Raw genomic sequence first — 23,378 nt, 5'->3', positions numbered from 1 at the left:
TACTCGAAGATATCTGGAATGAAAAATGAAGAAATCAACACATTCTTTGCACAAGGAATGCTGTAATAATTCCCCAAATATAACAACTTCTTCACTGTGGTCCTCTCTTGGTTCGCGAATGACAGTCAGGAACCAGGGGCCTGGGCCTGGATGGGTGCAAGGAGAAAGCCCTAGAAAACCATTTATTCCTGGGGCTCCGGTCAGTCCTTTTTGAACATGGGAAGGAAAGAAAATAACGTGAAGTGGAGGCAAGAGGAAGAAGACATGAAGAATCCCCAGGCGAGAAGAGGAACGCTGGAATGACTCCACGCCTGTCTCATTCCTTGTGACACCCCGTCATCCAGTAGGAGAGTGGCCGGCCCGCACAGTGCAACCTCCATGCCACCCTGTGGAGAGAAGAAGGCTGGGTTCTTGCTTCCTACTTAGTAGCTCCTTCTCCACATCCATGACCCAGCACTTAGTGAACGCACGGCACAGCACGGCAATGCACAGAACCCCCTTCACTGCTCGCTCTCTGGTCTGTCCCCCCGTGGCCCCTCTGAGCCTTCCTTTAAATTTCTCTTATCTGTGGTGTTTGGCTCCTCCCCCCGTTCAGCATGCTCCCACGTTTTCAAATCCTCCTCTGGCCCCGAAGGGGGAGTGCACCATTTTACAAGGCTGAGAGTCACTAAACAAACAGAAAGATAAATACATACATAAATAAATAAATAACCAATCCGTCAATCTCAGGGGCAACTATCGACTCTCCCTCCAGAGAGGGTCATCCCTAGTAGCCGTCAGCGTCTCTCCCGCATGGTGTTCTTAGAGTAGACAAGGCACTTAACCCCCTCCTTCCTCACAGACACCTGTAGAGCAACTTATCTGTCTATCTATCTATGTATCTATCTATCTATCTCCAATTTGAAGCTCAGAAAAGTGAAGCAACCATTGCACTGTCTACCACTGGGAAGCTGACAGCTTTGGGGGTATTTGCTCAGCTGAGGAGCTACGCACCTTTTATAGAAAATGTTGCTGCGAATTATGGAGAGGGCCAGCCCCACCCCCCACCCGTGGCCAGCATGATGGTGCTGCTTAACTGGTCCCACACCTACAGCTCATTGAACCGCTCGGGGATGATGGGTCCAAGCTGAGCCAATCAGATTCTCTATCCCAGCCCCTTGGACTCTGGGGCTGAGACTAGCCAGTCTCCGTGACTGCTCAGAACATTAGCCCGTTAACTTGGGGGCAGCCACAGTCTGTCCTCTGGAATGGGGAGCAGAATATACTGCTCTACAAAGAAAGTAGTGAAGGAAATGCACGAGGAGGCAGAAACTTGTCAGGAAAGCCACACTGACAGTTCCCAGCTCCGCCTCCGTTCTCTTCCAGAGAAGAGACCCCTTGGGTAAGCTCGGTGAGACACCTTGTCCCCTCCGAAGCCATCTCCCTCAGCTAACTCAAGTTCCTTTGCTACTGTGTCCAAAACAGTTTTAATACAACATCAGAGAAAGACCCAGATCCCAAGTCTTGTAAGTCCCAGTTCCAAGCCCGCCGCTCTCCCACATTTTTCTAGATGGTTAGAAGGGGTGGAGTCCTTGCCTCCTGTCCCCTCCTGTCACTACATCCTTCTTGGGGCTCTGCCTGCTGACTTAGTCCCACAGTGACCTCCTCACCAGTTCTTCATTCCCCCTGCTCCAGACACAATCTTTTTCACACAGTTGATGGTTGAGAGAAGATCGGGGCTCAGCAGTTCTGAAGGGGAGACAGAGAATACCTGTGAGAACACAGAGGACAGTCCCAGAGACTGAGGCAGACACCGGCTCTCCCCGCCCCCCGGGGGCTGAGTCCTTCCAGATTAGGCAAGGGCTCCCTCCCAGAGGCCCATGGAGATATCCCTACAATGGCTGCTAGAGGTCAAGGGTGGCTAGGGGTGGGGGCAGGAGGGGCAGGAGTAAATGTATGTTTACTACCACACATCCTAGCTAGGGTACATGCTGGTTCGCACCACGTTTGAGGGTTTCTAGGGAAAGGAAATGTCAAAACAGGCAGCACAGAGGCCGAGGTAAACCTTGCCTAATGAGAGAGGCTCTTCAGGTGAAGAGTGCAGGGATGTTGATCAGAGTACGAAAGAGGGAGTAAGGGGCAAAGTCATGGACCTGTGGAGCCTCCACGAGTGGCTCTGAGGTGGGGAGTTTGCCCTTGGCCTCGAATCAATCAGGCCATTGACCAAAGTCAGGACTTGATGGTTAGAGCTGAGCCTTCAGGGCCACCAGTCTGGCATTCAGCACTGGTTCTATGAGCCTCAGTTTGCTCGTCTGTAAAGCGGGGATCATAATAGTTTCCGCCGCATGAGAAGCTGGCATGTGAAGTGCTCAGCATACAACACACTCTCGCTAAATGTTGGCCGCTGCTGTCCTCTGTTACTGGGTGTGCAGAGCCTTTCTGGAGCCTGCACCCCGGAGAATCTCCTAACCGGAGGGGCATCGTAGCCACTAGTGAAATCCTCTGCTCAGCAAAGGCATTCCTGGGTGCATTCCCAGGCTTGGAGTGGGACGAGAAGTCCTGTGAGTAGACCCCACTCATCCTCTCCCCTCTCCCACCCTGAGACCCCGGCCAGACCTTTGCAGTCCTCGTGGCAAATGTTTTCCGAGTGACTCTTGTGATCATTGCACCAATAGTGGCTGTTGATCTGGAAGACGCCATAGTCGAAGCTGCCGTCTGCATTTTCATTTACCTTTGATAGGTTGAAGTTGCTCTCCACAAAAGCCAGGCACAGCCCTTAGAACAGGGAGAAGAAGGTTTTTAGAGGGCTCTGAACTGAGGGACAAAGGACACGGAGGAGAAAGGGAGACGGGGAAGCAGAAGAAAGGAACAAGGCCTAAGAGGCTAGACGGGGCGAGCTGGCCGGAAACACCCATTAGCTTCTCTCCTCGCCCTTCGGTCCATCCACCTGCCCCTCAGTACAACCGCTCATCATCCCGCTGTCCATCCGCATCTCCTGCACTTGATGATCGCCTACTGTGTGCCATGACCCGTGCAAAGCCCAGTGAGGGACATTCAGCTGGGGCAAAGGCAGCTGGTGCCTTCAGCAAGAACGAAGACGCACCCCTTAAAGGACCACAAGACAAGATAAAACGAGAAGGACGGCACAAGACAGGTGTGTGCAAAATCTGGGCAAAAGGAAGCTAGCCCCACCAGGGAGGAGGACGAAGCCTTTGCACTGCCTGCTCCCTCTGCCTGGAATGCTCTTCCCCAGACATTTGGGTGACCCGGTCCTTTGCCTCATTCAGTGCTGCTCAATGTCACCTCCTCAGAGAGGTATTCCTTGACTTCCCCTTCAAGGACAAGGTTACCTCTCACTGCCCTGGCTTTATTCTGCTGCATAACATTTATCACCACCAGGAAGTGCTTCATATGTTTGTGTGTTTGTTTGGGGCTCGCCTCTCCCCCTAGAATGCGAACACTGTGAAGGAAGGGGCTTTGTTGATGTCTCTGTCCCCAGCCCCTAAAATAGTTCCCGGTACATAGTAAGTGCTCAGTTAATAATATTCAGTGGAAGGAATATAGAATGTTGGGAGGGGCTTCTCGGGGAGGGCTGCTTTTTGAACTTGGCTTCGAAAGATGAATGATGGAAAGATGGCCACATAGGAGGTGACCAGGAGCAGAAGAGGAATGGGGGGGCGGGAGTGTGAGAAAGCGGCACTCACAGTCACTCAGGGAGTAGCCCTCAAACCCATCCAGATCCTCCTTGTGCAGCACTCTGGCCAAGTCACAGCGACTGATGAGCTTGGCCTCATTTATGGCAACGAGGCAGCTGACCAAGGACATGAGTAGCATCCTCATCATCTTCGGAGGGGAGAAGGTGCAGCTGAGGGCCTGTGGTCCCGAGGATCTCCCAGACGTGCTGCTGGTCTCCTCTGAGCACCTGAGGAATCTGGAGAGAGCAGCCAAATGTCCCGGCTCACTCACGGCTCCCCGCCTGGCTATTTCTCTTTCCTCTCACCATTTTATACTTTCTTTTACTACAGAAACTTTCAAACACTTACAAAATAAGAGAGAATAATATCATGAATCTCCATGTAGCCATTGCCCAGCGTCAACAGTGAAAAACCGAGGCTGATCTCCTTTCACCTATAGGTTTTCTCCTCTTTTAGCCATTCTCACTCTTGTAAAGGACACCTGGCTATGGGCAGCATTTGGGTACAGGGGTGGGGAGTGAGGCTGGCAAAGGAGATTGATGAGCACTGGACTTTACTGGTACTTGCGTGTGTGGGTTTGAACATGTGCTCTCGTAGGAAGGGCCAGGCTACTGGGTGTTGATCTGCCCTCAACCCCACGCTCCCAGACGCATGATATGTGACTTTTCCCAAGGGTATACCCTGCCTTGTGCAATTCCTGAGAGGCTGTCTTATAAGCTCTACACCTTTGTTTCCACTCAGAACTGGTGTCACTTGGGGCGCCTGGGTGGCTCAGTCCGTTAAGCGTCCGACTTCGGCTCAGGTCACGATCTCTCGGTATGTGAGTTCGAGCCCCGCGTCGGGCTCTGTGCTGACTGCTCAGAGCCTGGAGCCTGTTTCAGATTCTGTGTCTCCCTCTCTCTCTGACCCTCCCCCATTCGTGATCTGTCTCTCTCTGTCTCAAAAATAAATAAACGTTAAAAAAAAAAATTAAAAAAAAAAAACTGGTGTCACTCAAGTAAAAGTGACCTTGTTGAAGAAATAAACTTCACTTTCACACTCTGTGTGTGTGTGTGTGTGTGTGTGTGTGTGTGTGTGTAGGGGGAGGTGCAAGGGGCGGGGACTCTGGATTCACATCGCCTGCTTTCAAAGGTTGGGCTGCAGTGTGACCTTGGGCAATATACTTTACCTCTCCGGGCCTCATTTGTAAAAGGAAGATATGCCAGTACCCACTTACTAGGGTTGTCATGATGATTAAACGAAATGATAAATGCCTAAATCTTGGTTTTGCATTCCCCCCCAAATAGGAAGCAAGACTTCTGGGACAAAGGTTGATTCCTAGGCTGGAGTTAGGAAAGGGTATAAAATAAGTCTGAATTATCTTGTGCTAGAAAGTAAGAAAGTGCTCAAAATATGGATTGGGGCACGTCAAATGGACATGAGAGCCAGCTCAGAGGGGCACCCGCTGGCCAAATCTGGAACACTTTCTTGGTAACAGCTTTATTGAGATAAAATTCACAGTACATAATTCACATACCACACAATCACTTAATTTAAAGCGTGCAGCTCAATAGTGTGTTTGCAGAGCCGTGCGACTATGATCGCGGTCAATTTTAAAACATTTTCATCAACCCAACAGGAAACCCCATACCCATTAGCTGTCACTAATCCACCCCTCCTCCAACCCCTGCCCACCACAAGCCTACTTTCCATTTCTCTAGATTTACCTAACCTGGACACTGCACACAAATAGTCACACCATAGGTGGCCTTTGAGCCCGGCTTCTTTCGCTTAACAATGTTTTCAAGATTTATTCATGTTGTGGCAGCCACTGGGATCTCATTCCTTGTGATGAATCCTTCTTTTGTCTCTCTATTGATCGTTTTATAGACTTTTGGGCTACTTTGGGGCTATTATGAATGACGGTGCTGTGAACATTCACACACAAGTGTTTGTGTGGACAAATGTTTTCATTCCTTCGGGCATATACGCCAAGGAATGGAACTGCTGAGCCATAGAGTAACTTCAAGTTTCAACTTTGGAGCAACTGCCTGACTTCAAAGTGGCTGTACCATTTTACATTGCCATCGGCTTTTCCACATCCTTACCAACACTGGTTACTTTAAAAAAAAAAAAATTATAAAGTTTATTTAGTTATTTTGAGAGAGAGAGAGAGAGAGAGGGTGCACAAAAGCTAGGGAGGGGCAGAGAGAGAGGGAGAGAGGGAGAATCCCAAGCAGGCTCCTCACTGTCAACGCAGAGCCCAATGCGGGGCTTGAGCCCACAGACTGTGAGATCATGACCTGAGCTGATATCAAGAGGCTCAACTGACTGAGTCACCCAGGTGCCCCAACGCTTGTTTGTTTTTTTAATTCAATTTACTCTTTTTTTTTAAGTAGGTTCTGCCCATGACCCTGATGTTGAGAGTCACCATGCTCTATACCAACTGAGCCCACCAGCACCCCCCCCCCCACTAACACTTGCTATTAACTGTCTTTCTGATCAAAGCTCTCCTAATGGGTGCCAAGTCGTACACATGATGGTTTGGATCTGCATTTTCCTGGTGGCTAATGACGCTGAGCATCTTTCTATGTGCTCTTTGGCCATTTGCATATCTTTGGGGAAATTCAGTATTCAGATCTTTTGCCCATTTTCTAGTTGGGTTATTTGTCCTTCTTTATTGAGTTGTAAAAATTCTTTATCAGATGGGAATGCAAGCTGGTGCAGCCACTCTGGAAAACAGGATGGGGGTTCCTCAAAAAACTAAAAATAGAACTACCCTACAACCCAGCAATTGCACTACTAGGCATTTATCCACGGGATACAGGTGTGCTGTTTTGAAGGGACACATGCACCCCCATGTTTATAGCAGCACTATCAACAATAGCTGAAGTATGAAAAGAGCCCAAATGCCCATCGATGGATGATGGATGACTGTATATATATATATACAATGAAGTATTACTCGGCAAGCAAAAAGAATGAAATCTTGCCATTTGCAACTATGTGGATGGAACTGGAGGGTATTAAGCTAAGTGAAATTAGTCAGAAAAAGACAAACATCATATGACTTCACTCATATGAGGACTTTAAGAGACAAAACAGATGAACATAAGGGAAGGGAAACAAAAATAATATAAAAACAGGGAGGGGGACAAAACAGAAGAGACTCATAAATATAGAGAGCAAACAGAGGGTTACTGGAGGGGGTGTGGGAGGGGGGATGGGCTAAATGGGTAAGGGGCACTAAGGAATCTACTCCTGAAATCATTGTTGCACTAGATGCTAACTAATTTGGATGTAACTCTTAACAAATAAAAAATAAAATTAAAAACAATAAATTAAAAAAAATAAAAAATAAAAAATTCTTTATCAGATACATGGCTTGCAAATATTTTCTCGCATTCTGTGGGTTGCCTTTCACTTTCTTGATGGTATTCTTAGAAACAAAAGAATTCAATGATGATGAAGACTGTTTTCTCTATCTTTTCTTTTGTTGCTTACGCTTTTGGTATCGTAGCTACAGAATTAATACAGAATGGTTTCTAAGGTAGTCTGGGACAGTTTGGCCATCAACACAAATAAAGATAGTGACAGGGGAGCTTGGCCGGCTCAGTTGGTGGAGCGAGCGACTCTTGGTTTCAGGGTCATGAGTTAGCACCCCACCTTGGGCCTAGAGCGTCTTTGAAAAAAATAAGGATAGGGACAGATTATAATCTAGTGAAAGAGATAGGAATCCCTGAGTCCTTAATAGTAATAAATAGACAAACAGATACATAACGGGGATGGGGTTGGAGCTCTTCCTGACAATAAGATGGTGAGTGATAAACGTGGAGGTGGTCATGAGGTTGGAAAATCATCACTCTGCAGCCATCATAGATTAGTTTGGGCAAGAATCATCAATGGATATTAAATCTAAGGTGGTGGGAAGCTTGGTGAAGAACTGGATGGGGCACCTGGGCTGGCTCAGTCGGTTAAGCATCCAACTTCCGCTCAGGTCATGATCTCGTGGTTCATGGGTTCAGGCCCAGCATCGGGCTCTGTGCTGACAGCTTGGAGCCTGGAGCCTGCTTTGGGTTCTGTGTCTCCCTCTCTCTCTCCCCCTCTGCCGCTCATACTCTGTCTCTCTCTCTCTCTCTCTCAAAAATAAATAAACATTGGAAAAAAAAAACTATCAATGCCATGAAAACACAGAATGGGGCTATTTCTGTCACCGTGTGCATGTGTGTGTGTGTGGTGGGTGTGTGCATGCGTATCTTTCCCCTGAAAGCAGGTGTATGTTCCTGAGAGCAAAGGCCTAGGTTCCTCCACCCACAGGCTGCTGCTTGGGCAAGATGGCTGCCCTAATGGCCTTGTTTCCTCACAGATGTCTTCTAAGCTCACTCCGTACCAGCCCGACTCTTGATTTTGGCTTGGGTCATGATCTCACAGTTCCTGGGATCAAGCTCTGTATCACGCTCTGCACTGACAGCGAGGGGCCTGCTTGGGATTCTCTCTCTCTCCCCCCGCCTCTCTCTCTGCCCTTCCCCCACTCATGCTCGCTTGCTGTCTCTCTCTCTCTCTCTCAAAACAAGTAAATAAACTTGAAAAAAAAGTTTATCATGTTCTACCTATTAGATGAGCAAATATCCAAAAGTTTGATAATACCTTCTGCCTACAAGGCCGAGGGGGCACAGGTACATTCCTGACAGAGTGTAAACAGGCGATTATCTATGAAAATTGTAGATTCATTTATCCTTTGCCTCAGCAATTCTGTTTCTGGGACTTTACTGAACAGAGATAGTTGCATAGAATTCAAAGATCACATACACACGGTTATTTATAGAAAGAGTGAACTCCAGTGTCCAGTAAATACAGGGCTGGTCAAATAAACTAAGGTACATTCATACAATGGAAACACATGCCATAGGGGGGAAAAAATTAAGAAACTGATATGAAGCTCCAAAACAAAAATTCTGATCTCTTCTAAGACAAGGTATCAAACAGTATATTTATAATAGCTTTGTGGGGATGGGGCAGAGATAAGAAATATAAAAGACATTTAAAAGTCTATTACAGATCTATTAACAGATATTAACAGTTATTAACAGATCTATTCATATCTGTTAGATGCATTTAGAAACATCAGAAAAAGACATGTAAAGGGGGTGCCTGGGTGGCTCGGTCAGTTAAATGTCTGACTTCAGCCTAGCTCATGATCTCACGGTTCGTGAGTTCGAGCCCCACGTTGGGCTCTCTGCTGTCAGCACAGAATCTGCTTCAGATCCTCTGTCCCCCTTTCTCACTGCCCCTCCCCTGCTCATTCTCTCTCTCAAAAATAAATAAATAAACTTTAAAGAAAAGAAAAAGAAAGATGTAAGGAATTAATAATTATGGTTACAAAGGTGGAGAAGACGTTTCACTGTAGGTAGACTTTTTTTTCTTACCATAAAAATAAATCTATTAAAAAATGAGTGTTTAAAAAGGGCCTGAACGAAGAAGGCTCTGCTGGGGTGAGCATGGTACAACATAGAGAGATGGTGACTCACTACCTTGTACACCTGAGACTAATATAACACCGTGTGTCAACAATACTCAAATAGAAAAAAGTTCTTTTAAAGAGACAGCTCTGCCCAGCGTCCCTTCTCTAGTCAAGTTCATTGCTCCCTGTGCTCTTCCTCCACTCACTCGCTTGGCCCCTTTTGTGCACCACCTCCTCCAGGCCTCATTCAGGGTCTGTGTCCTTCAGAGGCCTTCTGGGAGGTCGCAGCGGAGCACCCAGACGCGCTGGGCTTCACTGCGTCTTTTGGAAGTTGTATATCTAACTCCGAACCGTTGGTTTCCGCCCTAGAGGCAATAATATTTTACACGAAGCCTCAGAGAAATTAGGTAACTGGTCGAAGATCAGCCAGGGGCAGAGCTGGAGCCTGATTCAGCTCTGAGCCCTCCCTGAATCCATTCTCCTCGCTGCCCCATGTTGCCTCCAGTTACAAGTCCCGGCAACTCCAGTCCCTGAGGAAGAGCCACGATCCCCTTTTCCTTTATGCCCTTAGAGAGGTCAATGCTCAGTGACAGGCAATCACATGCTATAGGGAGGGAGAGAAAGAGGAAGAGGAGAAGGAAGGAAGGCAGGGGGAGGAGAGGAGTGGGGGAAGGACACTCACTCTTGCAGAGACGGGTCTGAATCATCGGCATTTGCTGTCCCCAGGTCGGAGTCGTAGGACATGGGCTCCTCGGAACGGTCTGGACTCTTGGAGCCATTCTCTTGGAGTAGGCAGCTATCAGAGTTTAGGCTGCAAGACAGCTGGGATGAACCGGCGGTGTCCAGGCTGAGGGAGGAGGCCGTGAGCTTCCGGTTCCGTCGGATCTTATGGCCTGAGTGCTGGACTTCGATGTCCTCCGAGCCTGAGGAATGGGAAATTGAATCCAGAGACTCTTTCCGCTGTAGTTCTGTCCCAGAGGTGGTGAGGGGGTCGAGCTCAGAGAGCGGGCAAAGCCCAGAGAGAGCCAGCGGGGTGAGCGTCCACTCGTTTAAGATGGCGGACTTGTAGGAGAGCTCGAAGGATAAGGACGTCAGTCCCTGCAGGAAGCTGAGGAGGAACTCGCCCTCCTCGGCGTCTCGAAGCAGGGCTGTGGGCTGATAGTACTCGCACAGGCGGGCGGGCTCCTGGAGGAGCAGCTTCAGGTAGCACTCCATCAGGCCGTCATTGAGGGCCAGCCTCAGCCAGGCCCGGCAGCGGCCCACGTCCGTGCTGACAAAGATCAGGTGCTCCAATTCCGAGACGATGTGCCTGGGGGTGGAGAGGACAGGCTTGTTTCAAGAAGTGAGTTCAGATCACAGAGGATCATTTTATCCACTGGTGAGCAGGAGCCAGTAATAACGACTGCAAGTATATACAGGCTTGGGAAAATATCTCAGATAGCAGTGTTCTACAGGGAATTGAGAAATATTTAGCTACAACTCCCCACTTTTTCAAGGTTACTGTCATGCAGGATAATTGCCATTTTAGTTTCAACTCCCCAGGCGCCCTTGACATCACCTGCTCATCCGGCATACATGTGATGAGCCCCTAAGTGCCAGGTCTTTGGAGCTGTGAAGATACAGGATACAGACATGGTCCTGCCCTCAGTCCAGGTTACTACCTTTCAAGGGCACACGGAAGTGAACCCTGTTGTCAGTAGAGCTGGGGTGGGGGGAAGGCAATCACTTCCAGGTTGCAGTAAGGACAATGCCTTAGGCAAGGCATTGCGGGATTAGGCATAGGGATTAGGCACAGGCAAGGCATTGAGCTGGGCCTTGAGGGATTTCAAGCCGCAAAGATGGAAGGGGAACCTCAGGCACCAAGGACTGACAGAGAAAAGGCACCAAGGGTAGGGAAGCGGCAGCTGTGTAACAGGAGTGGTGAGCACTCCCGTTACAGCACGGGGAGGAGGAGGAGTGGCTGATTGGGTTGCAAAGTCAGGTGATGCAGGGTCTTGAGCATCCAACCAGTGAGGCAAGGTGGGGCAAGGGTCCCCACACCTGGCTGTGCGTCAGAATCACCTGGGAACCTGGTCAGGATACAGATTCCGGGGCCCCAACGAAGTGAATGGGACTCCAGGCTAGCACTGGGGAGCCTGAGAGTTTTTACACCGGGAAATGACTTGACCGCAGTCGCGCAGACTTCTGGGTGGGCTGCTCGGGATAAGATCATGTACCCAACTCAGTTCCCGAACCCTTGGTCTGATGTAAATGCCCTTCCTCTGACCATCACAGTGCCCTGAGCACGTCTCGCCCATAGGAGTGCGTGCTCCACAGGGCTCAGGGAATGAGCTCGGGTTAGCTTAAGCTCAATAAATGTTGACCAGCTGCCTGACCTAAGGACAGACACAATGAGATAAGGGGGACAATCAGAAAGCCACTGCCACCTAGGAGTGAGGTAAGAACCTGAGATAGGGCGGTGGCAGTCAGCATGAAAAGGAAGATACAGACTGACAAGGCACCTTCAGGCTGAAGGTGGCATTTAATAGCCCTTAGAGGCAACGTGCCAGCAGCTGCTTGCTCCAAAGCCCAGGCAGTTAGGGCCAGGGCCGCAGAGGCAAACGTCCCAGGGTGGATATTCAGATGATCTGGATTCCACGTCTTTAAAAAATGCCATAGCCTGTTAGGATATAATACTTAGCATAGAGATGTTCAAACATTCCAAGGCAGGGTCAGCAAACCTCTTCTGTTAAGGGCCACTTAGTAAAGATTTTAGGCTTTGCAGGCCACACATTCTCTGTTCCAACTACCTAACTTTGCCACGGTGTGGCAAAAAGGCGGCTCCTGCTAAAGGCGACCAGCCAGGGGCCTGAGCAGCCCCAGGCCATTGCCTGTGCGCTGAGGGGCTCTTGAGGCTTGGTCTAACAATAACCCCTATCTCACCCATCTCCATTCTAGAACACAGAGCATCTCTGCTGCTTTCCCATATAGCTGTAGAGGGAGAGCCCAGGGTCACCCACACTGAAGCTCCTCCCCAAAGCAAAGCCTCCCCTGCTGATCTCACTTGTGGGTGACAGCTTTCAGGAGGGGCCAGAAGACAGGCTGAGGCAGAGGCTTCTGGTGGGCGCTCTTCTTCCTTTTCCCTCCGGCCTCGGCTCGGATGTGCTTGGCATGCAGGCCGTGGATAAATACGGCCTCCAGGGCACTGCACATGGTGTTGGCATCTCCGTCTTCGCTAGTGACCACTGTGTCCGAGGACACGTACTGCTTCTGCAACGCCTTCACAGATCCCACTAGCTTCTTCTTGATGACCTAGTCGGTGTCAGACATAATACAGGCCTTTAGAAGATCCTGCGGTGACCCCTGGAAGGTAAGTGCTTATCACCAAATACACGCACACCCACACACGTGCTCACGTCTACCTGTGGGTGTGTATACAGCAAAACTAGCCCAAGCTAATCATAGAAAACAAAGATGGGCGCCTGGGTGGCTCAGTCGGTTGAGCGTCCGACTTCGGCTCAGGTCGTGATCTCACGGTTCATGGGTTCGAGCCCCACGTCGGGCTCTGTGCTGCCAGCTCAGAGCCTGGAGCCTGCTTTGGATTCTGTGCCTCCCTCTCTCTCTGCCCCTCCCCCACTTGCACACGCACGCACGCTCTCTCTTTCTCTCAAAAATAAATAAACGTTGGAAAAAATTTTAAAAAAAGAAAGAAAACAGAGACAAAGCATAGAGGAGAAAAGGAAAATTACGTACTTATACCACCCAGAGATAGTTATTTTTTTGCAAAGATATTTGTATATTTTTCTTTTGTTTTGCTTTTTAAACCGAACTTCAGTGATTTGATAGCCATAGAAATCTTGTGTTTAAATACCGGCTCCATCATAGTTACAGGTGTGGGAGCCTGGGTGATCCATCTAGGGCAGGGGTGAAGCTTTCCACCTTGTTTAGGGGTCTACGATTCCATGAAGAGGCAACAAGTGCCACTTTAGAACCATAAAAACACCAAGAAAACAGGAGCATGGTCCACATTAAGAAAGATCGTAGGGGGGCGCCTGGGTGGCGCAGTCGGTTAAGCATCCGACTTCAGCCAGGTCACGATCTCGCGGTCTGTGAGTTCGAGCCCCGCGTCGGGCTCTGGGCTGATGCCTCGGAGCCTGGAGCCTGTTTCCGATTCTGTGTCTCCCTCTCTCTCTGCCCCTCCCCTGTTCATGCTCTGTCTCTCTCTGTCCCAAAAATAAATAAAAAACGTTGAAAAAAAAAATTCAAAAAAAAAAAAAAAGATCCTAGGGGCACCTGGGCGGCTCAGTCAGTTAAGCATCTGACTCTTGATTTCAGCTCAGGTCATGATCTCACGGTTTTTGAGTTTGAGCTCCGTATCTGGCTCTGTGCTGACAGTGTGGAGCCTGCTTGAGATTCTCTCTCTCTCTCTCTCTCTCTCTCTCTCTCTCTCTCGCCCTCTCTCTGCCCCTCCTCTGCTCATGCTCACTCTCCCTTTCAAAATAAATAAAATAAACGTTATTTATTTAAAAATATCTTTTTAATGTTTATTTTTGAGAGAGAGAGAGAGAGAGAGAGAGAGAGACAAAGTATGAGGAGGGGGGAGGGGCAGAGAGAGAGGAAGACACAGAATCCGAAGCAGGCTCCAGGCTCTGAGCTGTCAGCACAGAGCCTGATGCAGGGCTCAAACCCACGAGCCGTGAGATCATGACCTGAGCTGAAATAGGACGCTTAACTGACTGAGCCACCCAGGCGCCCCTAAAATAAATAAATAAACTTTAAAAAGAAAGAAAGAAAAAAGGAAAGATCCTTGACCTGGCAGTCAGAGGCAGATGTTAGTCTCAGCTCTGTTGGTCAACAGCTGGGTCACTACAGACATTTCACTTAACCTCACTGAGCTTAATTTCCTCATCTGTTAAACGGAACGAATACTTCCTGACCTACAGCACAGGAGTTGGGGGGCGGGGGGATTACTCTGAGGGCAGGACTTGCTTTTTTTTTTCATTCTTGCATCCTCAACACTTGGCTTGGTTCCTGACACATGTAAGTATTCCGTTAAGGTCTGTTACATAAATCAATTATAAAATACATATATGTAAAATCCTTTGGAAAGATAAAGACAGTTCTGTCATAGTATAAGCATGTCAAAATTACCTATGTGTTTTGGAAAAGGATTGGGAGGGAATACAGAAAACCTGGTTTGAACTGTTAGCTGATAGGATTATGGATAAATATTTTACTGTTTTATTTTTATCTTAGCCCAAACAGTTCATGTTAATGTTCTTTGAAAAGTCGAATGTTCTTTTTTTTTTTAAAAAAAAAATTTTTTTTTTTTAATGTTTATGTATTTTTGAGACAGAGAGAGACAGAGCATGAACGGGGGAGGGTCAGAGAGAGAGGGAGACACAGAATCTGAAACAGGCTCCAGGCTCTGAGCGGTCAGCACAGGGCCCGACGCGGGGCTCGAACTCACGGACCGTGAGATCATGACCTGAGCCGAAGTCGGACGCTCCATCAACTGAGCCACCCAGGAGCCCCTGTTTTGTTTTTTTTTTCTTTATAACAGCTTTAATGAGACACAATTTACATTGCCTAAAATTCACTCATTTAAACTATACAGTTCAGTGATTTTTGGTATGTTCACAGAATAGTGAAACTACAGCCACTACCTAATTTTAGGACATTTTCATTGTCTCAAAAAGGAACACTGTGCCCATGAGCAGTCACTCCTCTCTAGTCCCCTCTCCCTCAACCCCTAGCAACTACTAATCTACTTTCTGTCTTTATGGATTTGCCAATTCTGGACATTTTGTGTAAATGAAGTCATACAGTATGCAGTCTTTTGATGTTAGACATCTTTTCATATGACTTATGGGTCATATACTTCTTTTATTGTTTGCTTATTTGACTGGAGAGAGAGAGAGAGAGAGAGAGAGAGAGAGGCAAAGAGAGAGGAGGACAGAGGATTCAAAGTGGGCTAGGGAGTGACAGCAGCAAACTCCCAAATCGTGAGATCATGACCTGAGCCAAATGGACGCTCAACCGTCTGAGGCACCCAGGCCACCCTAATGCCCTCTTTTCTTTTTTCTTTTTTTTAATGTTTATTTATTTTTGAGAGACAGAGAGAGACAGCATGGGAGGGAGAGGGCAGAGAGAGAGAGGGAGACCCAGAATATGAAGCAGCCTCCAGGCACTGAGCTGGCAGCACAGAGCCCGATGCGGGCCTCCAGCCCATGAGCCGTGAGATCATGACCTGAGCCGAAGTCGGATGCTCAACCGACTGAGCCACCCAGCTGCCCCTTCTTTTAATGTTTACTTATTTTTGAGAGAGAGAGAGAGAGAGAGAGAGAATGTGCATACATGTATGTGCCTGTGGGGGAGGGGGCAGAGACAGAGCGGACCGAGGATCCAAAGCAGGCTCTGCTCTGACAGCAGAGAGCCCAATGCAGGGCTTGACCTCACAAACTGCAAGACCATGAGCCGCTTACGATCATGACGCTTAACCGTGTGAGCCACCCAGGCGCCCCATATGTATGACTTCCTTTGAGAAATCCTTGGTCTTCAGGCAGCCCCTATTAAAATCCGTTGTTTTTTATCAATTCCCATTCTATCACCAATAAGATGTTCTAGAAAGGGCAGGGTCTCCTCAGAGCCTGCTTCTGCTATAACTCTTTCTCAGCCCGAAGCCTCGCTTTCCAGACAGTACTCATTCATTTCAAAGTGAGGAAGACCAATGACATGGCTGTCCCGTGCCCCCTTCCCCACCCTTGAGCCTCTCCGACTGCCTACCGGGATGGCAGCCCGGGGGTCCAGTCCATTCTCCACCACCGAGAGCATTTCCGCTCACACTGCAGCTCCCTCGGAGAATCACATGACACCTGCAGAGACAGACGGCGCGGCCAGATGAGCAGGTTCCAGCTCACCACCCCCAGCCAATTCTCCCCCTCCCCCCAGCAGGCAGCGGGTCAGCCCATCTTCCTCAAACTGCAATGCAAAGGCCTCTGAATTCAAAAGTAAAAGCCAAGAGTGGATTTTAAGGAAGGAAACAAGGGAAGAGAAGAAATGTGAGGGCTCGAATCTCAGGAGGTGGGGAATCCTATGTGCCGTGGGTGGGTCCACCCTAATCAGGGCATGGAGAGGCCTCTGTATGCCACACCAAACGCTGGCACAAAAAAGCAGGGAATGAGGGGCCGATTTGGATACAGAACTAAGGGTGCGAGGGGGATGCTGCCGCTGGAGGTGCCAAGAGCCCACGTGGACCAGGAAGCAGGGGCTCACAATTCACATTCGGAGCCTCTGACTCCTGTGCCAGCCCGATGTCTGCCAGCTCGGCAGGGACAAGCACAACTGAAGGAAGTTTCCAAAGGGAGGGCCTCTTGCTACATAGCTGCTTCCCCTCCAGGCACGAGGGTCCAGCTGGAGCAGCACAGGGACACGCCTAAAGGGAAACAACACGGGTTCGAATCTCGATTTGCCACTAACCACTTAGGCATGCTAGGTGGGGCACCACGGCAGACGTCTCAAACGGAGGTTATGAATGTGGAAAACGCCCAGCACAGTGCCTGACGGTACTAAGGATAAATGGTATCTATTACCCCGGTTGGATGTGGCCAAGCCTTATAGGCAAAGGCCACTGTCTGAATGAGTCCGCTCAACTACCTGAAGTCAGTACACAGGTAAATCCCTCAGGGCACTGGCTTCCCCCCCACCCCCCCGGGGGTGGCTTAGGTGGGGGGGGGGGGCCTCAACCTGAGCCTCGGGGGGTGGCTGTTGGCTCGCCTGGACCGCCCCAGCCACTTGGACGGACCAGGATTGGGCAGGCACATTCCCATCTAAACAGATCTCTAGTGACCACGCTGCCGAGCATGGAGGGACACCAAAAAATAGGTCATCGCTGTCTCTGTTCTCAAAAACCTATGGCCCAAAGAAGTTATCAAATGGAGGCATGATGAATGGATTTTGTACTGTTTACACACATTGCTTCATTCATTCCTTGTAACCACCCTAGGCGAGCTCTTTTATTATCCAGATAAATCAAAGCTGACCCAGGTCAGGGAACTTCCCAAGATCCCAGGGCTGATCAGTGGCGGGCTCTACCACCTTCGGCCAGGATGACATCCACCCTTCTGGAAGAGGCGGGTGTGAGCTAGGGCTAAGGGGTGGCTGGGGAGGGGGCAGGGAAGTCTTGGGAGGAGGGCTCTCCAGCTGGGGGCCCAGGTGGCGGGATGCAAGGGAGCATCAGGGTTGAGTCTGGCAGGAAAGGTTTACAGGCGAACAGTGAGGCATGGAGAACGGCAGGGTGGCCCTAAATGATGAAAGACGCTCTGATTCAAGCCCTGGCCTCTGGATCCGGCAGAGGGTGAACAGGACCCAGCGCCGACCTTCCTAAGTAAGGACACGCAAAGGCAGATAGGTGTGTGGAGGACGGCCCCCACGAAACCAGCTCTGGTCAGCGCACAACAGACTGACAGGAGGAACACTAGCCCCTGGCCACAGCCCATCAGACTGTCTCTCCCTCCACCACTTTCCAAGCTCCTACCCACTGGAATCCTCAGGACCCTTCGCTGGAGACCAGCTCCATGCTCTGGCCACCAGGGCACCGGGAGAAGGGGACATACTATAGAGTCGGTCCTGAAACCGTGCCTGATCCTAGAGGCTGGGTTTCTTCAAGGCTACCCTACGCAGCCCTGCAGGCCAAGTTCAGGCTCGCTGGCTTTGAGACCCTGGCATCCAATCCCTTCTGGCAATTCCGGGGGCCTGCCCTTCTAGACAGAGCCTCAAGCCCTAAAACTGCCCTTCCCTCAGCCGGCCTCAAGGCTTGGGCCTCAGCAATCTGAAGAGGAAGACCATTGAGGCCTCATCAACTAATTCACTGAATATAATATTCACTGGAGGGAGGGAGGCTTATCATTAAGTGGGTGCTCTGGCCAAGTCAGGGTCTGCTGAAAAAACAAAGTAAACTGACACTGAGGTCAGAGCAGGGCCAGACAAGAGACAACTGTGACCTAAAACAGTGTCAGGAATGTCACAAAAGGACAACAGTGCAGAGAAACCTAGAAGAATTGCCACTTGACAATTCACAAAACAGAACTGAGACGTGGGGGTCAGGCCAAAGTTCCGGGCACATCTTTCCTTGCAGGAAGCCAAAGCTCCCTACATAGGCCTGTCGGTTCTAGAACGCCTCAGGAAGGCAGGAAATGGCTCAGAGGCAGGACCACGACCATCTACGATGTGAGATCTCTGGGCTCTGGGTCTCCTGACTGCTAGGTCAGCACTCCAGCAGGCTCCTTGGGTGAGCCAGACCCCCATCTACCATGCTATGGGACTGGTTTCACTTTCTATCTTCAGAGCTGTCTTCACTGACACCAAGAAGCAAACGAAAGAGGGGTGGGTCTTCAGGAGACCCAGAATAAAGAGAGCAAGTAGAGAGTTCAAACATCCCTGATACAGTGGAGCAGAAAAGGTGAGTGCCGTGTGCCTTTAGGAAACTCTGAAGTCACCCTTCGTCTACCTCTGCCCCTCTGTATTGGTTCACTCTGGCACAGGATCTCATTCTCTATCCTCATTTAATTCTTAAAACAATCCTGTGAGAGAAGGATGAGTATCCCTCATTCACAGAAGAGAAAACTGAGGCTCAGTAGAAACATGCCTCAGGTGAGGGACAGAAGTTTCTCATTCCAAGCTCTGTGCCTTTCGTCAGTTCATACTGTCCCAGGTCCTTGGTTCAAAGAGTTTCAGGCAAACTTATTATTCACAGACTCTTCAGAAGCTCCACCTTATCAAAGAAGGCCTAACACTGACAAGAAACAATCTTGCCCATCAGATCTGTGGCCCCAACTAGCTGACCACAGGTCCTTTCCATGGCAGCCAGGTTTCCGAGCTGTCCCTCCTCAAATGTTCCAACACACAGGAAGGAATCGTTGGGGTTGATTCTCTTCGTGATACTGCCTGGCCTTCTATAAACATCCAATTTCACTTCCTCCAGAGACTAAGGAAGAACGAAAAGAGGAGAAGGACTCAGATGAGACTTACATTAGAAGAAGAAATGGATAACCTGGCTTCACCACTTTCGAAACACTCCGTTCATCAGTAAACAGCAACCTCTTCTTCTTAGAGACTTCCCCGCCATCCGCGACAGCCTCGTCTCTACGGCCTGACTCCGATCCTGCACCTGGCTATGCACGACAACAGGCCGGTGTTTAAGCCCTCCAGCTGCTGTACCAGGTGATGAGTCAGGGTTTTCAGCTGGAAACAAATGACAAAGTTATCTTCTGATTCAGAAAGACAGCTGATACTTCAGACATGTGAGTGCTGAGTAAACAGCACCTCCTTCTACCTGAAGAAAGTTGGATTTCTAGACAAGAGCCCTGTGGGGGGTGGGATGGGTGTGGGGGGGGGGTGGGTAGGGCGACAAAGCAACTGAATATCAGCTGGAGGGCAAGCAACTTCTAGCTCGTGATTCCCAGTCCAAAGGCTAGTGGGTGAGGCCAGAAATGTGAGGTCTAGGAACACTGGGTATCTTTCTTTCCTCCCTCCCTCCTTCCATCCAACAACACCCATCTCTCCCATATTCTTGTCCCAGATCCCTTAAGATTCTGGCAAGGACCAAACTCTGAGTGAATGAAAGCAGGACCTTTGCCTGACTCATTCACCATTGTCTTTCTAATGCTTCAAACAGTGCACGGCACACAGTGGTGCTCACAAAATACTTGCTGAATGAACAGATGAGTAAAATAAAAAGGCTCAGACCGTTTCAGACTGTAAGAAGTTGAGGTATACAACTTCTCAGTGGTGGGGTCACTGCGGAACTCCTTCCATTACACCAAGCTGCCAACAGGCTGAAACCCTTCAGAGATCACACCTTAACGGAAGGGGATATTGAAGGTAAAAGGACATCCGATTCTCAAAGGCGTGAGACTATAAATGCAAGCAAAGACAAGGGGTCTTCTTTGGGGTCCTTTACAATGGCTGTCAAATGGCCAATCCTTTGGAGTTTGGTCACCAGAACTTAGAGGGGATGTGCACCCCCAAATCCCAGGAGATTATAAATGTTAACCATGGAGCCTGGGTGCCTCAAGAATGTCTAGCTACTCTGAGATAACTTGACTCTCTGTGTTCATGGGTAATCAAAATGGTCAAAACTCAATGATCCAGCACCTGCAAAAAGAGGAAGCAATTCAACAGCCTCCACGGAGGCCTCGGCGTCCCCAGGATCCACTCATCTCTACTCTTCACAACATGTAACGTCACCTCTGGCACATTCGGTAGCGGGACTAATCTACAACCAGTTCTGGCCAGGAGGAGCACTGGGTGAGGGTCCTTTCTGAGCGGCAGGGCAATACACATGGACATGATTCTGTGACCACAGCCAACCCCACACAGTGGAACCGCTTGAGTTTCTCCAGATCATCACCCAAAAGGAAGTGATAAGCTTCCACTGCCCCAGCTGAATGAGTAGCTCCCTCACCTTCCAGGTATTTGGATGATACCTATCATTCCAGCAGCCAACGCGAGTAATGTAATATGGATGCCAGGAATACAATCCTTAAGGACAGGTACAGGGGGCCTGACATCCAGGAAAAGCACTTGACCCACGGGAGAAGGATCTCTACTCCTCCACACTTACTTACCATCTGAGGCCCTGCCTCAACTGAGGTGTTCGGCAAGTGCCTGGCTCTGAGAAAGCAGGTGGGGTTGGCAGGGGACTGCACTAGGTTCTCAGATCAAATGGGGACCACATCAAGGGAAGAATGGGCACAGAGCTGGGATGAAGAGTTGAAATGGGGATAGGAAGACGTCAATCTAACAAGATTGGGTAGGGGTGGTGGGAACTAGGGCAGCAAGAGTTGGGGGGTGGTTTAGCAAAGACTCAGGAATGAAGTGTCCTCAGGCTGGCTGGGGATGGAAAGAAAGTATGCGGTGGGCTTGGAAGTTAGGGGTTGAGTGGGTGAGGACAAGAAGATACATACAAGACTTGAGATAGGGCTGAGATCAGAGTTATCAAGAAGAGGGCGGTAAGCGCAATAGGGCATCTACTGTAGTGGTAGGTATTAAATGAGTGGGGGGAGGTGGGTGTTTTGGCTGAGCAGACCTTGGGGGGCTGAGCAGGGTGGCTGGGATAAGAAAGCTGAGCCTGAAAGGGGGTAAGCCAGAAAGACGGGGAGGGGGAGGGGGGGCTCGAGGAGGTTTGCGTGGAGCACTGGGATTGCCAAAGGGGTTGAGGGGTGAGAAGGAGATGCGTTAGAGGGAGGCGGAGGGAAGTGGCTGTCCTAGGGGTTGGAAGTGGGCTACCGTGGGGTCGAGTGTGGCTGCACTTACGCAAGACCAGTGGTGAAGGGGTGAGGGTAAGGGCTGGGCTCGGGTCACGGGTGGAGAAGAGGAAGGGGACGGGTCGGTCAGCACTGGCTGTTTGGGCTGAAGGCTCGGGTCCGAGTGGGGTAGGGTGCGGGGCTCAGGCCGGGAAGGGAAAAGGCTCTGAAGCAGGACAGTTTCAAAGCAACCAAGGGTTTGCGATCACAGACAGGGCTGGTGACCCATCGCCCGTTCTCGTCTCGGCCCCGCCGTCCCCTCCTCACCCTCCTCGCCCTCTGACCCCTAACTCACCAGAGGGAGCGGGGAGGGGGCGCGGGGCACTCCTGGCCACTGCAGCCCCTAAGCCTCAGACCAGGCGCTGCGGCCTCCCGGCCAGGGACAACAGGAAACGGCGCTCGCGGCGCCTGACGCCATCACGTTGGTTCGGCGTCCGGCCCCGCCCCCGGACCGCGGAGCCAAGCGCAGGGCCGGCGGAGCCTCGGGGCGGGGCCAGCGCTCAGGAAAGCCCAAGTTCCCAGCCCCAGAGCAGGTGAGTGATCTGGGAGGCTGGGGACTCTGCGACCCGAGATGCGCACGGAGAGGCGAGGCCACCAGGCTAGCCCACCAGTGTCGGGCGGAACGTGTCCTACTGCCCGCCCCCAGCAGTGTCTGCGTCTCGCTAGATCCCGGCCGCCTTCTGGGTTCACGACCTTGCCTGGGCACAGCACTATCTACCGTTGAGGCTGTCTGTTGGCCTCCTGCCCGGAAGGTTCCCACTTGTAAAATCGGAACAATAACGTCTACCCTAGTTTTGCCTCCCTGAGGGCATCAGTGCAGTTGGTGCTTCCCGCCTGGTGGTTCTCAGGAAAAGCATACAGGTTTTGATCACCCCTATCACCAAGGGAGCACCTTTAGGTACCCGTCAGCCCCCAGGCATGAAGCTTAAGGTTCTGGTTATTCTCATCTAGCCAGGAAGTTGTTTGTTTCCTTTACTTGGTAGAGTTGACATTTCTCTTTCACATGGACTCAGAACAAAAGGTCAAGAGTGTGTGTTGGTGGGGGTGGGGACAGATGTCTTGTGCTTTGGACACTTCATACCTGCAGGCTTAGGTCAAGTGGGATCTGAGGGCCTGAGTGTGGGGTGAGTACTGGGGTGGAGAGGTACTGCTACCTGCAGGTCCAGGGGGACTTTGGGGGTGTCTACAGGGCTGGTCTGGGAACGGGACAGTTCTTGGAAGAAAGCTCCACTGATCTGGGCCAGGCTCTCCATCAGCCTTTCTGGGAAGGGGAGAAGAAGGGGTCCCAGTGCCTGTTTCCATTTATAAAACCAGCTGTTGGAGATGTGGCACCTGAGTGTGTGCGGGCTGCCTCTTCAATAATTCTCTCTCTAGGAGCGAGAACCACCTCTCCTCGATTTTAGACTAGATGAATCTGAGTACATTTAGTATGGTTAACAGTTGAACAGAAAGTTAGAAATAAGGACACGGAGGGATGCCTGGGTGGCTTGGTCGGTTAAGTGTCTGACTTCGGCTCAGGTCACAATCTCACAGTTGTGAGTTCCAGCCCTGCATTGGGCTCTGCGCTGACCGTGCAGAGCCTGCTTGGGATTCTCTCTCTCTCTCTCTCTCTCTCTCTCTCTCTCTCTCTCTGCCCCTCCCTCGCTTGTGCTCTCCCTCTCCAAAGTAAATAAACGTTAAAGATAAATAAATAAGGACACAGAAGCAAAGCATTATCTTAGCGTTAAACAACTTGGAAAGTAAGGAATTTACTGGGAAATCCAGTTTCCTGGGCAAAAGGATAGTGTTTCTGGTTATAATTATAGCACATCAAGAGCATCAGTGTCTTGATACAAGCATGCCCTCCCCCAGATGGAGCCAGCAACATTCCTCAGTTCTTCCAATGAATTTTTGCGCAGCCGCTGTCTGCAAAAGCTGTGGGAACCCCGCATGGTAATCTCTTATCTATCTTTTCAGGAGCCCCTGTCTCCTGGTCTTCTC

At 50.1% G+C, this 23,378-nt stretch overlaps 2 protein-coding genes and 2 long non-coding RNA genes across 13 annotated transcripts in view; 2 read left to right on the top strand and 2 right to left on the bottom strand.

Annotated features, from left to right (window-relative positions):
- Positions 1-23,378, bottom strand: part of LOC122212774 (leucine-rich repeat-containing protein 37A2-like) — a 158,731-nt gene that overhangs the window by 103,977 nt on the left and 31,376 nt on the right. The window lies entirely within an intron of this gene.
- LOC122212778 overlaps positions 1-23,378 on the top strand; it is a 152,277-nt gene that overhangs the window by 119,340 nt on the left and 9,559 nt on the right. The window lies entirely within an intron of this gene.
- Positions 46-22,472, bottom strand: LOC122212772 (pleckstrin homology domain-containing family M member 1-like). Of its 10 annotated transcripts, XM_042926727.1 has the most exons (10): positions 21,694-22,468; positions 19,123-19,335; positions 16,369-16,528; positions 15,880-15,968; positions 12,158-12,405; positions 9,797-10,423; positions 3,684-3,910; positions 2,596-2,754; positions 1,650-1,750; positions 46-386 (listed from the first exon to the last, which is right to left on the bottom strand). In XM_042926727.1, the coding sequence occupies exons 4-10, from the start codon at positions 15,925-15,927 to the stop codon at positions 201-203; spliced, it is 1,596 nt and encodes a 531-aa protein (XP_042782661.1). In that variant the 5' UTR covers positions 15,928-15,968; positions 16,369-16,528; positions 19,123-19,335; positions 21,694-22,468; the 3' UTR covers positions 46-200. The 10 variants fall into 10 exon arrangements, 7 of the variants coding, with proteins under 7 accessions (XP_042782661.1, XP_042782660.1, XP_042782663.1 ...); XM_042926726.1 differs by lacking the exon at positions 16,369-16,528; XM_042926731.1 differs by lacking the exon at positions 16,369-16,528 and having other exon boundaries at positions 220-386; positions 1,650-1,728; positions 21,694-22,466.
- LOC122212779 lies at positions 18,128-20,217 on the top strand. Its single transcript, XR_006199303.1, has 2 exons — positions 18,128-18,553; positions 19,076-20,217. It is a non-coding gene; the product is annotated as an uncharacterized LOC122212779 (long non-coding RNA).

This window comes from Panthera leo (assembly GCF_018350215.1).
Source record: "Panthera leo isolate Ple1 chromosome E1 unlocalized genomic scaffold, P.leo_Ple1_pat1.1 chrE1_random_Un_scaffold_50, whole genome shotgun sequence".
In the NCBI taxonomy this organism is placed as follows: Eukaryota; Metazoa; Chordata; class Mammalia; order Carnivora; family Felidae; genus Panthera; species Panthera leo.
Note: the sequence above shows the minus strand (reverse complement) of the source record. Positions and strands in the feature narration are given on the sequence as shown.

Excerpts from the sequence above, each read along its gene's own strand:
- LOC122212772 (XM_042926727.1), bottom strand. The coding sequence starts at position 15,927 with ATGCTCTCGGTGGTGGAGAATGGACTGGACCCCCGGGCTGCCATCCCG. Across the intron at positions 12,406-15,879 it reads ACCCCCGGGCTGCCATCCCG|GTCATCAAGAAGAAGCTAGT; the intron begins GTAGGCAGTCGG and ends GACACCGACTAG. Across the intron at positions 10,424-12,157 it reads CTGAAAGCTGTCACCCACAA|GCACATCGTCTCGGAATTGG; the intron begins GTGAGATCAGCA and ends CTCCACCCCCAG.